The sequence below is a fragment of the Mesocricetus auratus genome, unplaced genomic scaffold, assembly GCF_017639785.1.
Source record: "Mesocricetus auratus isolate SY011 unplaced genomic scaffold, BCM_Maur_2.0 Super-Scaffold_100691, whole genome shotgun sequence".
Classification (NCBI taxonomy): Eukaryota; Metazoa; Chordata; class Mammalia; order Rodentia; family Cricetidae; genus Mesocricetus; species Mesocricetus auratus.
The window spans coordinates 37434824-37451501 of NW_024429267.1; the positions used below are offsets into that span (position 1 = coordinate 37434824).

At 43.7% G+C, this 16678-nt stretch overlaps 1 protein-coding gene across 4 annotated transcripts in view; it reads left to right on the forward strand.

The window, feature by feature from the left end:
• The first annotated feature begins 290 nt into the window (after nt 1–290).
• LOC101822838 (fas apoptotic inhibitory molecule 1) overlaps nt 291–16678 on the forward strand; it is a 30865-nt gene continuing 14477 nt past the window's right edge. Inside the window, exons 1-4 of one of the 4 annotated variants that reach the window (XM_005071995.4) lie at nt 8688–8821; nt 13588–13646; nt 14667–14799; nt 15099–15327. In XM_005071995.4, the coding sequence (XP_005072052.1) occupies nt 13603–13646; nt 14667–14799; nt 15099–15327 (406 nt within the window). In that variant the 5' untranslated portion in view covers nt 8688–8821; nt 13588–13602. Of the gene's footprint in view, nt 458–8663; nt 8822–13587; nt 13647–14666; nt 14800–15098; nt 15328–16678 lie in introns of those variants that run through there. The other 3 variants (XM_040739507.1, XM_021228327.2, XM_005071996.4) reach the window with 3 other exon arrangements.

Sequence of the window (16678 nt, forward strand, 5' to 3'; positions counted from 1 at the left end):
CAAAATACTCTCAAAGTCCCTACGAAATAGCAGGAATTCCTATGGTGTCCAGCGCCTGCGCAGAGGAGCCACCTGTGAGACTCAGGCAGGTGTCCAGCAGAGGGCGCTGCAGGCGACAGGTGGGTACCAGTTGAGTAGCTATAAAATGCCAGGCTGTCTGTCCCGGGCAGGGGATGTCAGCGAACTACAAAATAAAACACAGTCCCCTGCCTTTGTGAGGCATCTAGTCAATTTCAGGGGAGGCAGTAATAAATAAGCAGATATAGTAAACGCTATCAAAAGTGCACGGATGCCACGGAGAACATGGAAGTGGAGCGTGGGTGAGGACAACCAGGAGAGCCCTGTGAGCACAGAGCCTTGCTCTGTACCTGCTGGGCAGGAGGTCCTCTCTGATGACACAGGAGTACAATAGCACATCCTCACAGGAAGGGAGAGGTCAACAGAGCAGCTCTTGGAGGTAAGGGCATGGGGGTAGGGGGGATTGTGTATATGTCAAATTTAGAAAGCGTTAAAAATCATGACATTTTATTTATTTGCTTATTTTGCTGGGGGATGGACACACATGTCTGGCACAGTGAAGGTTCAGAGAGAAACTCGTGTGTGTGTGTGTGTGTGTGTGTGTGTGTGTGTGTGTGTGTCCCAGGGAACTTCTCTGGAGTTCCTTTCAGCAGCCTGAGGGAGATGTTAATTACAGAAGCTGGGGCAGCTTACCAATAGCGAGTTACTGAAGGAATCTCCCTCCCTCCCTCAGTAGTTATTAGCTGCCTATAAGTTCCCATGGTAGTTGGGGGCTTCCGACAGGGTATTGACAGGCAGACCTTGTACGGATCTTATGTAAGTAGTAATAGCCTGTGAGCTCAGGAGGCCCGTGGCACGGCTTGTGTGGAAGGCAGTGTTCCGCGTCACTCCCACCTCATCCCCAGGTCTTATGTTCTTTCTGTCCTCTCTCCTGCAATGTTCCCGTGTAGTTGGTTTTTACTTATCTATTTTCACTCTTTTGGGGCTTGCCACACAGCTCCCAAATAAATACACAGAGACTTATTCTTACTTATGAATGCTTGGCCTTGGCTTGGCTTGTTTCTAGCCAGCTTTTCTAACTTAAATGATCCTGTTTCTCTTTAACTACATTTTGCCTCTGATATTTTGTTTATCTTTCTTTATTCTATATATCTTTCTTTCCTTCTTACTCTGTGGCTGGCTGTGTGGCTCCCCCTGGCTTTCTCTTCCCCCTTTCTCATTCTTTTTTTTTTTTTTTTTGAGCCTAGATTTTTCCTCCTATATATTCTTTCTGCCTATCAGGCCTGCCTATTTCTCTCTCCTGCCTACCTACTGACCATTCCCCTCTTTATTAGACCAATCAGGTGTTTTATAGGCAGGCAAAGTAGCACAGCTTCACAGAGTTAAACAAATGCAGCATAAAAGAATGCAACACATCTTTGCATCATTAAACAAATATTCCACAGCATAAACAAAATTGTAACACATCTTAGATTAACATTCCACAACATTCCTGTAATTTTCCTGTACCAGAGGGAGTTCTATAGATGCCCGTCCCACTTATTTCTCATTATTTAACAGTCACTTAATGCTCAGCATTTTGACCAGTTAAGAATCAATGAGTAGTTTTCAAAGTCCGGATAGCAAACTTTAGATGCCTTTCTGGTCTGGTCTATACTACCCTCCACATCTGTTCAGTCTCCTTCATCCAGCTGTTCATCCATAACACTGTTCCTTTAGTCAGCACTTGCTTATTCTAGGCAGGATTTTTAGAAGAGGTTAATTCAATGTGATCCCAATAGGTGGTGGCACACACCGCTCACAGAAGGATCTCTGTGAGTTCAAGGCCACTCAGGGCTACACGAGAGTGAATCAGCCAAAAAGAATAACAGAGTTCACGCCTCTAATCCCAGCACTAGGGAGGTATAAAAGGAAGAAACAAAGGTTCTCATGTGAGATTTAGTTTCCAGATATGGAGGGCATTTGCCTCTGAGGATTCATGGAGACAGGATTGCCATTTCAGCTTAGTAGAGGTAAGAGCTACTGGGTTGGCAGCTTTGCTTCTCTGATCTTCAGCTTGAAGCTTGAACCCCAGTATCTGTCTCTGGGTTTTTTGTTATTTGTGTTACATGAGGGATTCTCTCAGTAGTCCTTACTGCTTGTATATGATTAGGGAGAGGGGGACTTTGTGTGCCTTGCTCAGTTTCAGGGACTTCCTGAAGTCTTTGAGTTGTTTACTTCTTAAGTTTAACCAGCTTCCATGCAGAATGGAATGTTTCACCTCTTTTTAGAACATTCTGTTGTTTTACCTTCCTTCTTATATTCTTTATCTTAACAAGCTTACCTCCTTTCTTCCAAGATGGAAGGTTTTAATCTAAGAGGAAATCGCTACACAACAGAGTTTTGAGGGTAACCAACCAATTTCTGTTTGGATTTGAGGCCTGCTCCACAGAAGGGAATTTGTGTCTGGTACCATAAACCTGGTCAAAACCCCATGACCCTAGGGGGATCCCACTATTGCTTTGCTAAAAGAACAAGGTGTCAAACTGCTTTCTAAGCATGTATGTTTATATCCATAGATTGGTGCTGCCCTTACCATAGAAGTTTCTTTCTACCATGACATGTTAATGCTGGGACTCATAACTGGTCACAGTGCCAAGTATAAGTGATTTCTGAGTGCTCAGCTCTACATGGGACAGCTTGTCAACCCCCTTGACACTCAAGGAGCATTGTGGAATGTTAGCTTGAGCTAGCTTAGCTCCCTAAATAGCTAGTTATCCACTACCTCCGTGTGACTTAAGGTAAATTCTTTAGGAAAGCCTGTACATCAACTACCTTCCTCCAATGCAAAGGCCAACCATGTGTGAATTTGTGACTTAATTTGTTATGCTACTATGAGAATTTCATGAAACTGGTATCACATTGGAGCATGGAATTTGGGAAAATCTAAATTTATGTTTTAGGCTCTATAATAAACTATTTCCTATTCTCTTTGAGGTTATGGCTGCATTTTTGTGTGATATATTGTTTATGATTTAACAAAGCTTTCCTGGAGACCAAAATGCAAAGCTAGCCACAGCCATAGAGGCCAGGACGTGGTGGCACACACCTTTAATCCCAGGACTGGGGAAACAGAGGCAGATGGATCTCTGTGAGTTCAAGTCCACACAGGGCTACATTACAGTGAATCAGTCTAAAAAGAACATAGTTCTAGCCTTTAATGTCAGCACTAGAGAGGTATATAAGATAGGAGCAGGGTCTCAGAGCTGGCATTCAGTATTCGACATTCAGTCTTATGCAATTAGTCTCCAACCATGTTGAGGACAGGATTGTCCCAGCCTTAGTAGAGGTAAGAGCTCTCTGGTGGTTTGGCTGCTTTGCTTTTCTGATCTGTGGCTTGAACCCCAATATCTGTTTCTGGGTTTTTATTATTCATACTACAGTGCACCACATTTTAAAATTAAGGGATACACACAAGTTACTCTCTTTCATACCAAACAGTATGTAGATAGCAGCTCCCTCCCCAGCCCTGTGAAATAGAGTATAGTCATGTAACACATGCTAGCTGACCTGGCTTCCAACTTGAGGTCTTCCTGCCTCTGCTTTCCATATGCTGGGATAACAAGTGTGCACCACCATTATTGTAAGTGTGTGCCACCATACCTTCTCAATAAACTCTTTACTGTCAAAATGTTCTCAAATAAAAATCTCATAAACCAATTGTGGTGGTGCAGACTTGGTATCTCCACTCAGGAAGCTACACAGAAGGCTCTTGAGTTGGATGCCAGCCTTGGCTCCATAACTGGGAGCAGGAGAGATGGCTCAGCAGTTAAGAACCCTGGCTGCTCTTCTGGGTTCAATTCCCAGCACCCACATGGCAACTTACAACTGTCTGTAACTCCAGTTCCTGGGGATCTGACATCCTCACACATACATGAAGGTAAAACACCAATGCAAAGGAAGTTTTTTTTTAAGTTAAAAACAAAACAAAACAAAAAACATCTTGCATTGTAGATGTTAACAGTTGAATTTTTAATTCTTTTTGTTGAGACAGAGTTTCTCTGTGTAGCTTTGGAGCCTGTCCTGAAACTTACTCTGTAGACCAGGCTGGCCTCGAACTCGCAGAGAATCCACCATCCTATGCCTCACAAGTGCTGGGATTAAAGTCATGTGCCACTGCTGCACAGGTGAATTTTTGATTACTAAAAAGGAATGTTGAATCCCAGTATGGTGGTTCTCCCTTGCAGTTCCGGAACTCGGGAGGTAGAGGCAGGGGGACCAGGAGCTTAAAATCATCTTCAGCTGCAGAGGAGAGATGAGACCAACCTGCAGCTTCAGATGGACACCCCTCAGGCAGGCGTCCAGAGAAAGGGAGACCATCCATCACTGAACTTCTGCTCGCCTCTCAAACACTGGGCTATAGTCTTGTGCCATCAGCACTTAGTGGTGTAGCTTAGTGTGTGTAGTTAATTCATCTTAACAACTTTGGTTTTCTTTGCCTTTTAGCTTTTCTGCTCTAATTGTCACTTCTGTTTCCCCAAGGTGTGGGTCCAGAGGGTGGGGGGATGGTGAGAGTGTGTCAGAGGGAAAGACTAAGGGAGACTCGGACTGTTTTAAAGAATCCCAGTGGGCATGACAGAGCATGAGAGCAAGAGTGCTAGGGGAGACTGTACCAAAGCTATCTGGATGACTTCACACTGTGAAATCTATATGCTTCCTTGTGTAAGCAAAATACAGGGAATCCTGCAGGGCTGATGGCAGAGGAAAGCAAACACTTTTAATCGCCAGGTTTAGATGAGTATCTCTTGCTGCTACAGCAGCAGCTGTATCTTGGCCCCATGGGAAGGATAAAAGGTCCCTGGCAGCCATGGGCATGTTTTCACACCGTGTTGTGTTCTGCATGGCTGGGTACAGCCTTGGGCACATACCAGGAAGTCTGGTCAGTTTTCCTAGCGTGACGTTGTCCCCTCCATATTTAAACATTCCCTATGGAGGGAAGGGGGAAGGAATAGGAGATTGCTCATGAGGCTATCAGGAAAGTTAGAAGAACTCAGAAGAAAACTGTAAGACTCTTGAAGCCCCTCACGGAGCTTATATGAGCAGTAAGCAATTTCTGGGGAGAAGGGGACTCCTCTGTGGAATTCCTCACAAGCCATAAAATAAAGGAACCTGCCCACCAAGCTAGTCGCAGCTGGACTGGTTTCTTTAGCCAGTTCTTGGTGCACCACCTGGTGTGGCTAAGTGTTTGTTCACATCTCTCCAGGAAAAGTCACCAAACAAGTCTGAACAAGAAGGATGCCTTGCACCACTTAGGATTTCTAGTGAGCCAGTGTGAGCAGGGTTAGTATCTGTAACACAAGATGCTATATGGCTCATGGAAAAATGGTTTCTTTGGGATGTGAATACTTTCCTTTCCCAGCTCAACTCCAGCCATTCATCTGTCTGTAGTTGTATGTGCTGGCGCATACACACACACACACACACACACACACACACACACACACACACACACGTGTTCAGCATGCATCCATTGGGTTCTGCCTGCCAGGTTAATTTCTTTTCTTTCTTTTTTCTTCTTTTTTTTTTGTTTTTGTTTTTGTTTTTTGTTTTTCCAGACAGGATTTCTCTGTACTGTTTTGGAGACTGTTCTCTGTACTGTTTTGGAGCCTGTCCTGGAAGTCTCTCAGTAGTTGGTAGACCAGGCTGGTCTAGAACTCACAGAGATCCGCCTGCCTCTGCCTCCCAAGTGCTGGGATTAAAGGTGTGCACCACCAATGCCGGGCCAGGTTAGTTTCTTATGGCTATTGTAATAAATTGCCACAGGCTTTAGTGGTAGCCTAAAACAAGATTAAAAGGAGGAGGAGGAGGAGGAGGAGGAGGAGGAAATCGAAGCATTCTCTCATAGTTCTAAAGGCTGATGGTCTGACTTGAATGTGCTGGCCAGTCCTGCTCCCTCTGAAACTCCGGGCAAGGACTCTTCCCTGTTCTGCCTGTTTGGATGATCACTAACAGTCCTTGGTATTCTTTGACTGCATTGCTCCATACTCTGCCTCTGCCTTCAGTTTCTCTCTGTGTCTGTATGTTATGGGTTAAATTAAGACCTTCACTCCAAATCCGTACATTGAAGTGCTAATTTGCTGAACCTCAGAATATGACTTTGTTGCTGGAGTGTTTTTACAAATTTAAAATGAATACTCTAACTGGTCTAAATGGTCTCTAATTCTACTCAACTTGCATGTTATAAAGAAAGAAAATATCCCATATATGTGTGAGAGACACAAACACATATGAACACACATGCACACACACATGTACACATACATACATATACACAGATGAAGGCAGAGAGGAAGATGCTGTTTTTATAAACCAAGGACTGACAAAGACAGAAAACCAATGGGAAGGGCTTCCCCTTCAGCCAAAACAACCAACTTTGCCAACACCCTGATTTGGGACTTGTAGCATCCCAAACCATGGGGGATACATTTCTCTTGTTTAAGCCACTTGCTTTATATTCAGTCACCATCCCTTTTGTGTCTGTGGAGAATCAGTTCCAGAAATTCCCAGTAGGTACTGAAACCTAAGGATGAGGGATGAAGGTTTAACTCAGTGGTAGCACATATGCCTAGCATGTGTGATGCCTTAGGTTTAATCCCCAGCACTTAAAAACATCCAAGAACACTAATATTCTATATATAATGTCCCTGCATTTGCACAGAGCCTATATCCCCAATCCATATACTTAATAACTGCTAGGTTACTTATAATGCCTAATATAATCACTACATAAATAGTCAAGTTCTTTTTATATACTAGGAAGGCAGGAACAATGAATCAACATATATTCAGTCCAATTAAAATATATGTATATGTATTTATGTATACTGAGTCTGTATTATGTGTTTGGTAGTGTTGAACATTAGATTGAGGGTTTCACATATGCTAGCAACTGTTCAGACCTTACAAGATATTTCTGACTTGCAATTGGTTGAGTCTGTGATAAGATTAAACTTTTTTTCAGTGCTGGGGATCAGAAAAAGTAAGATCTTTTTAAGTTCACCATTTATACTTCCTGTCCTCTTAATATCCTATTTGTATATTTCACCAAAAATTTTAAAACACCATTTGGTATTTTAAAAATATATTCACAGAAACTCTTTTATGTGAGGGGTGCAATGTGTCTGCCATCTGTTTTGTGTCCAGTTCCCTTCCGTTTGCATTCTTTTCTTATAAAATGTATTGCCATGTCAGGCAGAGTTTTCAAAATATTAGGTAGACTTACCTTCTTTAATGTTGTGGGTATCCTGCCTAAAACTTTGGCTTCACTGAAGTCATATTGCTCTAGTTCTGAGAACAAACTTTAGTTGTGAAACTGAGGATAGCCTGGAACTTGCAATCTTCCTTCTCCACTTCCTAAGTACTAGGCACAGTGATCTAAGCAGTGGGGAGACTGAGGCAGAAAAGTCTGGAGTCCAAGTGTGAGGCTATCATTGGTTACATAGTGAGAATCTCTTAAATATCAACCAAGCAAGCACAAAACACTCCCAAACTAAGACCTTATCAAAATTCTTTGTTTTGTTTTTCTTTTCGGCCTCCCCCCCTCTTTTTTTTAAAGACAGGGTTTCTCTGTGTAAGAGCTCTGGCTGTCCTGGAACTCACTTTGTAGACCAGACTAGCCTTGAACTCTCAGAGAGATCCTCCTGCTTCTGCCTCCCGGGTACATTTTTAAAAAATCTGATTTGTTCTCTTTATGAGATTTATTTGTAGATTCTATATGAGACTACTCAATTGCTTGCCTGAGCTTTTACAATAGTATTGGGTTGCATTAGAGACAATACAGTGGTTGTGTGTTGTGTACACATATACATCATTTTTTAAAGATTTATTTATTATGTATACAGTGTTATGCCTGCACTCCAGGAGGCACCAGATCTCATTATAGATGGTTTCGAGCCACCATGTAGTTGCTGGAAATTGAACTCAGGACCTCTGGAAGAGCAGCCAATATTCTTAACCTCTGAGTCATCTCTCCAGCCCCTATTATGTACATATTTTTAAAAAATGGTAGCAGACCTCTATAAGTTCGAGGCCCCAGCCTGGTCGACAGAGTAAGGTTCCAGGACGTCCAGGGCTCCACAGGTAACCCAGAACCTCACCCATGATAGCTAAGTGCCCTGTCATTAAGCTCTATCCCATCCTCCAAGATATGGCATCAGGAAGTGAAATTCAAGCGTCTCACTAAAGAAAGGAGTATGAAATTTCCCTACAACAGGGAGATGAGGCCAGCAAAAATCTCCCTGCGGTTGTTCAGAGATGAACACAAAAGTGTTCCAGATGCTGGACTCTTCCACCTAAAATGATCGTATCGCAGGAAATGGAACCGTGGGAACAAAGGATGTCAGCAGAGGCACTGTCGATCCAGGAGGTGCAGGTTCTCCCTGAAGATACAAGCTAGGGGGCTGCTAACACTGCAGCATCCTAAGAGGCTACCATCCGCGGGGCCTTCGGGCCGCAGCGGCGCACGCCAGGGCGCACAGCAGGAGCGGGATTGGCTCGGGCTCGGAGGATAGGCGGGGCCTCGGGAGGCGGACACCGGGAATTGGCTCTTGCGTGGTGGGTGGGCGGAGCCTCTGGATGGGGGTTGGGGGGGGTCTCGCACTCGCGCAGCCTCAGTCGGGCAGTGGGTGTGTGACTCGCTGAGGCCGGAAGGCATTAGGAGGTTGAGGTCCCGGCATGTGGTTGCGGGAGCCCGGCGGGCGCGGCCGTGGGAGGTAGCTGCTGACTGCGCCGCGGAATCAGGAGCCGGTGGCGGAACGCCGGGCAGGTGAGCGTGGAAAGCGGAGCTGGAGGCTCGGGCGGGCGCTTCCTGCTCGGCTCGGCCGCTTGGGCTCCGAGATTCGCGGTGCCCAGGCCTCGGGCGGCGGGCAACGAGCCGCGGTGGGCTCAGGGCAGGAGGCCCGGGAGAGTGCGGGTCTGGGGTGGCCCCGCTGGTCAGTGCGGACGCCCCGCAGCTGCGGACCCTCAAGTGCCTGATCACAGCATTCACGGCGCTATCCGGGGTTCTCTGGCTTCGGACCGGTCACAGTCTGGGTACAGCAGCAGACGCATCCCTCGCGGCCTTGGCCGAAATACCCTGGAGAGATGTGAACGGAACACATGCATCTCCCGGGGCTTGCGGGAGGCCGAGCTAACCCTGCTGTAGGTACTCGGTGGATCGGAGCTCTTGGGAGCAGCTCACCGCAGCATCCTTGCTGGCTCTGGCCAGTCCGTTCGTGCAGGTTGGCATTGGGGTAACATTTATTTCTGAACCTCTCTAGTACTGCAATACGATCAACTCGAGTTGCTTAAATGCAGGAACCTGTTATCTTACAGCTGCCAGAGTGGCATTCTGTAGTCTCTTCCTAGAATTCTGTAGTTTCTCTCTTGCAAAGTCTGACTTGGAAACCTGTCTCAGGTATGGAATGAATTGGTTCATTGAAACCCAGTGAAATCACAGTCTGCTCAAGGTCGGACAGGCAATGTGAGTTGTTTTGCTGTTTAACCGATCTAATGTGGCATTTAATCTGTCACCTGTAACAGCCTGTAAACTCTGTATGAAAATCCTCTGCATTGCCTCCAATGCTCATTGTGGTCAGTGTTAGTTGCTGCCTGGTGAAGTCATCATAATTAAATTACTACCCTTTCTGAAACACTGAATGGATATTTGGAGATACAATTTTCTAGTAAAATCATCTCCACGGAGTCCGAGTACTTGGTAGGTCGTTGGTCATTTGGTGATTGTTGGCTGCTTTGTAAGCAGACCTGTGCAGGTCATGATGTGGCATAGGACAGAGTGGTAGCATTAGGGTCTGACTTTGGGTCAGAACACAGACATGGAGCCAAGTGGTAGTCGAAGGGTTCAATATGAATTATACTGATCACAGCCAGAGTGATTTAAGAAAAAGGAAAAGAAAACGGTTGGGCCAAGAGAGCAATCCCAATGACACTTTAAAGTCTTGAAATGAAATGTGTCATGATGATCACAGGTCTGATGGAACTTCTGTTTTAAAAAAAATCCAAAAACCTTGTACTGCAGCCCAAAGGCAGGACCCTGGAGAGTTGTTTTGAACATTGTCTTAAAAATTGAATGAGGGGCCTGGAGAGATGGCTCAGAGGTTAAGAGCACTGACTCCTCTTCCAGGGGTCCTGAGTTCAATTCCCAGCAACCACATGGTGGCTCACAGCCATCTACAATTCAATCTGGCGTCCTCTTCTGACATGTAGGCAGAACATTGTATATGTGATTAATAAATCTTTAAAAAATTGAATGAGATTTATTGAGGAGGATTACACTTTCAGATGGGATCTTGTGAAAATAATTTTTTGTTTGTTTTTCTGTATTGTTTTGGAGGCTGTCCTGGAACTCACTCTGTAGACCAGGCTGGCCTCGAACTCACAGAGATCCACCTGCTTCTGCCTCCAGAGTGCTGGGATTAAAGGCGTGCGCTACCAACGCCCGGCTGAAAAAAATGTTCTTACACCCAGTGTCCTCTATAGCCTTGCTGAAAAGTAACCGATGGTAAGAACTAGGAAGAGCAGTGGGGCTGTCACTTAAAGGGGTGTCTTGTTGCTTTGATTTCCCCATAATGAGGGAGAGAGTCTAAACAAGGGGAACTCATTGGGTTTCGTTGTGATTTTTCCATTGGGAAATCATATGGCTGGTTGGTGGCAAGGTTTATCGTGGGAAGCACTTTTAAAAGTCCCTCTCTCCTGGAACATGTCACAGGAGTCGATGCTTCACAGCCTTTCAGAAGCCACAAGTGCTATTACAAGGTTTTACAGTATTTTGTAAAGGAGTTTTAAGTCTTTGGGGGTTGGAGAATGACAAGTGGTTAAGAGGGCCTGCTGTTACTGCAGAAGACCGGAGCTCCAGAGGAGCCCAACCTGCAGGGTCAGGGGATCTGCATCCTCTTATGGCTCCCATGGGCACCTGTACTCATAAGTACACACATACACACACACACACACACACACACACACACACACACACACACACACACCACAAACATACACAAACATTTAGAAATTATAAAAAGTTTAAGTCTTCTGCCTGAAAACAGTGGGTAGCATGGGAAAACTGGAGTGCTACTAACTCTCATTAAGGCAGCCAGCCTTTCTCTTATTTGACTCTACCTACAGAAAAAAACTACATGTAAATTAGTTTTGTATTGATATGTGGATTTGTGTGTGTGTGTGTGTGTGTGTTTTGCCAGTTTGATACACACAAACAAATAGAATTTGTCATTTGTCAGGTAGTTGCTTACTCTGACCATTTTATATAATTTTCTCCTAAGATGTATACTCTGAATTATTGGAGAATGAAATATCACTAAATTTTTTTTACCCCTGTGGTTTTTCTAGACAGGGTTTTTCTATTAGCCTTGGCTATCCTAGAACTCACTTTGTAGACCAGGTTGGCCTCAGCCTCACCAAGATCCACCTGCCTCTGCCTCCCGAGTGCTGGGATGCTGGGATTAAAGGTGTGCACCTCACCCCCCCCAGCAAGCCTAAAATCACTAATTTCTAAATATCTCTGAATAATTGTTACATGTATGAATGTCCATTGATAGTTTAGAATAGTTTTTAAAGATAAAATTTAATCTTGATGTTTAACTTCCCTTTCAACTCACTGTGGAAGACTCACTGTGTCTTTTTTTTTTTTTTCGGGGGGTGGGTTGGGGATATTTCAAGACAGGGTTTCTCTGTGACTTTGGAGCCTGTCCTGGAACTAGCTCTTGTAGACCAGGCTGGGCTTGAACTCACAGAGCTCCTCCTGCCTCTGCCTCCCCAGTGCTGGGATTAAAGACGTGCGCCACCATCGCTCAGCCCCACTGTGTCTTTTATTTGTTTGTTTGTTTTGTAGATACGATCTCTCTACATAGTCCTGGCTATCCTGGAACTCAGCCCGTAGACCAGGCTAGCCTCAAACTCAGAGATCTGCCTGCCTCTGCCTCCCAAGTACTGAAATCAAAGGCATGCACATCACACCCAGTGACTAGTATCTTTTATATTTAGATTGGCACTCAGAGTCTTGAAGAAGGCATCAAACCCTCCTAGTGCAGGAGTTACAGGTGGATGTGAGCTGCCTGACATGGGCGGTAGGAACAGAATTAGTGTTCTCTGAAAGAGCAGTACATGTTCTTAACCACTGAGTCATCTCTCTAGCTCCCATACCTTATTTAGTGCATCTTAGTAATATTTGGAGTTCTTTATAACCCAAAATGCATCAATATTTTCAGGTTTGAGTGGTGAGTTTTTTCAAACACTCTAAAAATTGTATTGCAAAATTTGAGTGACATTTCTCTGATTTACGGAGAATGCTTCCAGCAGTTATATTACAACACCGGGTGTATTCCATTGCTATGCATAGAAGCCTTTTCTTTGAAACACTGTTTGTGGCTCCTGACTTCTTCCAGCAGGAGGGGTTGACAGTCTCCCATTGTTAGCAAAGGGAGAGCACCTTTGGACACCAGCTGGGAAAGCATTCATTGAAGGTAGTGTTACAACTGGAGTAGGCCTTGGGTGCAAAACACAGCAAAATTTATAGTAGCTTTGCAGGAGTAGGTTGTTGATTATAGTTTTCTCATGTGTGTCTCCTGTGCATGTTAGCATATGTGTGCTTCTGAGTAGTTTTTTTTTTTTTCTTTTTTGAAACAAGGTTTTTCTGTATTGTTTTGGAGGCTGTCCTGGAACTCACTCTGTAGACCAGGCTGGCCTCGAACTCACAGAGATCTGCCTGCCTCTGCCTCCCGAGTGCTGGGATTAAAGGCGTGCGCCACCAACGCCCGGCTCTGAGTAGTTCTTTAGCACTGCAGCCTTGTGCATATGATGCCTGCTGCATATGTAAGCGTAGATGCACTTCTGAAGCAGCGCCCTCATTGCCTGGTATGGTCTTTGCTTCGAGCTGAGATTCTGCTAGTGAGCTGAATGAGTCCTGCAGCTGTGGATTTACTGGCTCAAGTAAATGAGTGAGTAAACTTTGCTCCCACACAACAGACCAGTACTTTATGCAAATTTACTATTTCTTTGGAGGAAACTGATTTAATTTATGTGTTAGCCTTCTACACTGTACTATAAAGATTGGATTTTAGCTCACCCTGAATATTGATACAGCTATTGTGTTTTCTTTGGAGTTTTGCATACTCGCTGGGTAATGCTGTTTATCTTAACATTTGCTGTGCTCCCTGAAGCACGGTCTCAAACCCATGGGGCTTCCTATGCTCCAGGCTGAGACACTGGGAGTGGGAGGGGCCGTAGGCTCCTGCAGCTCCACTATGATGTAATATTCCAGATAAACTAGAGTTTATTCTCCCCGTTTTAATAAACCACTTTTAAAAAAGTATAAATGCTTGGCATAGGAAAGTGGAATTGGCTGATGTGCGCGCTCAAACTCTGAGAACAAAAGACTGCTCTCCACCGTATGTAGGTGTGCTTCATGGGAACAAGCAGGCAAAGTTTTAAAAAAACCTTTGTAGCTGTCTTTGTTGCTTCCAACCTCTCTCTCTGCTGCATTTCTGCTTTTCTCTTTCCTGGCTGCTAATTGGATTGCAGACTGTGTTGCTAACCATGGCATCTGGAGATGACAGTCCTATCTTTGACGATGATGAAAGGTAAATGTCTTGTTTTGCAATAAAACTGGCCTTTGAAACTTCCCTGGGGTCGTCAGGATAGGTTTGTAGAGTTCTGTGTTGAAGACACACTGGTCTGTGTCATTGCAGAATGCAGGCTCTGCTTTCTGACCTAGAGGAGGGTAGTGAAACACCTGTGTGGGTGTGGCCACCGTAAATGAGGCGCCATCTTCCACCCATTCACGGCCAGAAGCCTTGGCAACCAGTTGAAAATAATTTACAGCAAGCAAAGTAAGATTAAAATGAGCAGAGAAGGAAACAAAGAGAACAATGTTGGAGTCAGAGTGGTTTACAGCCTGCTCCTCCTGCCACTTACTGTCATTGTGACCATGACTAAAACCTTAGTGGCTCTGTGCTTCCTCTGCAAAGTAAGGGACCGACAGCACCCATCTCACGGAGAGGCTTCTGTGATTTAGTGACTGGTCTACGGAGAGCACCGGCCAGCCCCAGTCAGCTGTGACCCCCATTATTGCAATGCATAATACTTCTCAAAGCTAATTATCTATATTAGTATCAAATTATTCCATTATAGTTTTGAGTAACAAATTGGAACACCGTTTTTTGTTGTTTTTGTTGTTGTTGAAACAAATCCCTAGACACTGTTTCCAAAAGAATTCTTGCTTGGGATTGATCTGATCTAAAAAAGGAAAAACTTCTCATTTCTGGACATTTTTGTGGAGATGGTCATAAAATGGAGACTTTTCCTGACCTTTCCATGTACTAGACCAGCCTAGCCCAGAGTGCTGGCGGGGATTAACTGTTACAGTCTTAATCTTATTAGTATTAAGGTGACTTTGGGATTATTAGACTATACCTGTGCATACTTGTCTCTTGGAGAAGAGCCAGTGAGAGAGAAAGAAAACAGTTACATGTTCTGTGAGTAGAAAGTCAAGAAACACCGCTTTATTATTTTGTAATTTTAGGACTTCTGAAAATCTGGTATTAGGATTAGTTATCCCCTTAATATTTTGGCCCATTTTAATGGCTTTTTTATTCCTTTAGCCCTCTTTATAACCTGGAAAAAATGGCAGATCTTGTAGCTGTTTGGGACGTTGCATTAAGTGATGGAGTCCACAAGATTGAATTTGAGCATGGGACCACATCAGGCAAAAGAGTTGTGTATGTGGATGGGAAGGTAGGAAAACATTTGACTTTGTAAAACATGACAGCAAAGCTTGGTTTTGTCAGTGTAGCTTCTTAATAAGTAAAGTTTTTTTTTTTTTACTGGTTGTTTTTCATTTATATGGTTGTTACAGAATACGCAGACTATAACATCTAGCATTTAAACATAGAATGACTACTTGTGGAACCTCGACATGAAATAATAAAAATATAAAGAGTAATGCCATTTGGACAGTCTGAATTTTTACATTATCTTTAAAAGTAAATACTAATTTTTGTTTGTATATTAAACCTTTATATATTATCATCTAGGAAGAGATAAGGAAAGAGTGGATGTTCAAATTGGTGGGCAAAGAGACCTTCTGCGTCGGAGCTGCAAAAACCAAAGCCACCATAAATATAGATGCTGTCAGTGGTTTTGCGTATGAGTACACCCTGGAAATCGATGGGAAAAGCCTCAAGAAGTACATGGAGAACAGATCAAAAACCACCAACACCTGGGTACTGCACTTGGACGGCCAGGACTTGAGAGTTGTTTTGGGTGAGTCGGGGCTGTTTCTGCAGGACTGTTTGACCTTGATGATGTCCTGATCCACAGAGTCTTGTGGGCATTTTTGTTGAAGAGGAAATGTAAGCCCAGCTGTACTTCTCCCTTCCTGCAGGAATGGGTATGCATACAAAACCATTGGGTTTTGAATGTGGTGTCATAATGCCAAGTTTGCTAAGGTTGGATTTGATGATTATATTCCTAGGTTTAAGAAGTAATATTAATACAGGCACTTATTATTTGATATTTCTCCTTATAAATAGAAAGTAGGTAGAAATTTAATATTCATCACTAGGACAAGAATTTTCAGCAGGAGCTGGGTTCCATTAGATCAGGGTTATCAAAGTGCGCCAAAAGTAGGTTTGTTTTTTTTTTTTTTTGGTTTTTCGAGACAGCGTTTCTCTGTATTGTCTTGGAAGCTGTCCTGGAACTTGCTTTGTAGACCAGGCTGGCCTCGAACTCACAGAGATCCACCTGCTTCTGCCTCCCGAGTGCTGGGATTAAAGGCGTGCGCCACCAACGCCCGGCTCCAAAAGCAGGTTTTTAAGAAGTAACCTTTTCACTATTCTGGTCCCCCATACTACTAAATAAAAAGGGCTTAATAAATATCTTAATTCATTTATTTTTTAAAGATTTATTTATTATATATACAGTGTTCTGCCTGCATGTATGTCTGCAGGCCAAAGAGGGCACTAGCTCTCATTACAGATGGTAGTGAGCCACCATGTGGTTGCTGGGAATTGAACTCAGGACCTCTGGAAGACCAGCTAGTGTTCTTAACCACTGAGCCATCTCTCCAGCTCCTTAATTCATTTACTTAGAATAGATTTATTAACTGCCTCTCAAAAGGAAGATAGTCTGTCCACCAGGTATTGAGGATGCATAGACACAAGGAACTTTAACCAAACCTGGGTGGTATTCATTCTAGTTGGGTGCTAGCAATAGGCTTTTTGTTTGTTTGTTTGTTTGTTTTTAAGATGAGAAATGTTTATCAACTAATAAATCACATAAAAAAATAAAAGGCAGGAATGGTGGCTCATACCTGTAATCCCAACACTTCATAGACTGAGACAGGAGAACCAGGTTGAGGCGAATCTGGGCTACAAAATGAAACTGTCCTTTTAAAAGGGAGGAAGTAAATAAAAGAACCTAAATTAATTACTTACTATAAAAAGTCAGTGGCCTGGGTTTTGCTGATTGAATATCTGTGGATTATAAAATTCCCCTCCCATATTTTCTGTAAAGGGTACCTAATTAATGAATTTTCAGATTCAGGTTTTGTTGGATTTTCTTTCTGGCAAAACCAACTTACAGTTTGCTGGTGTCTTGAAGCACACAGTGTTTA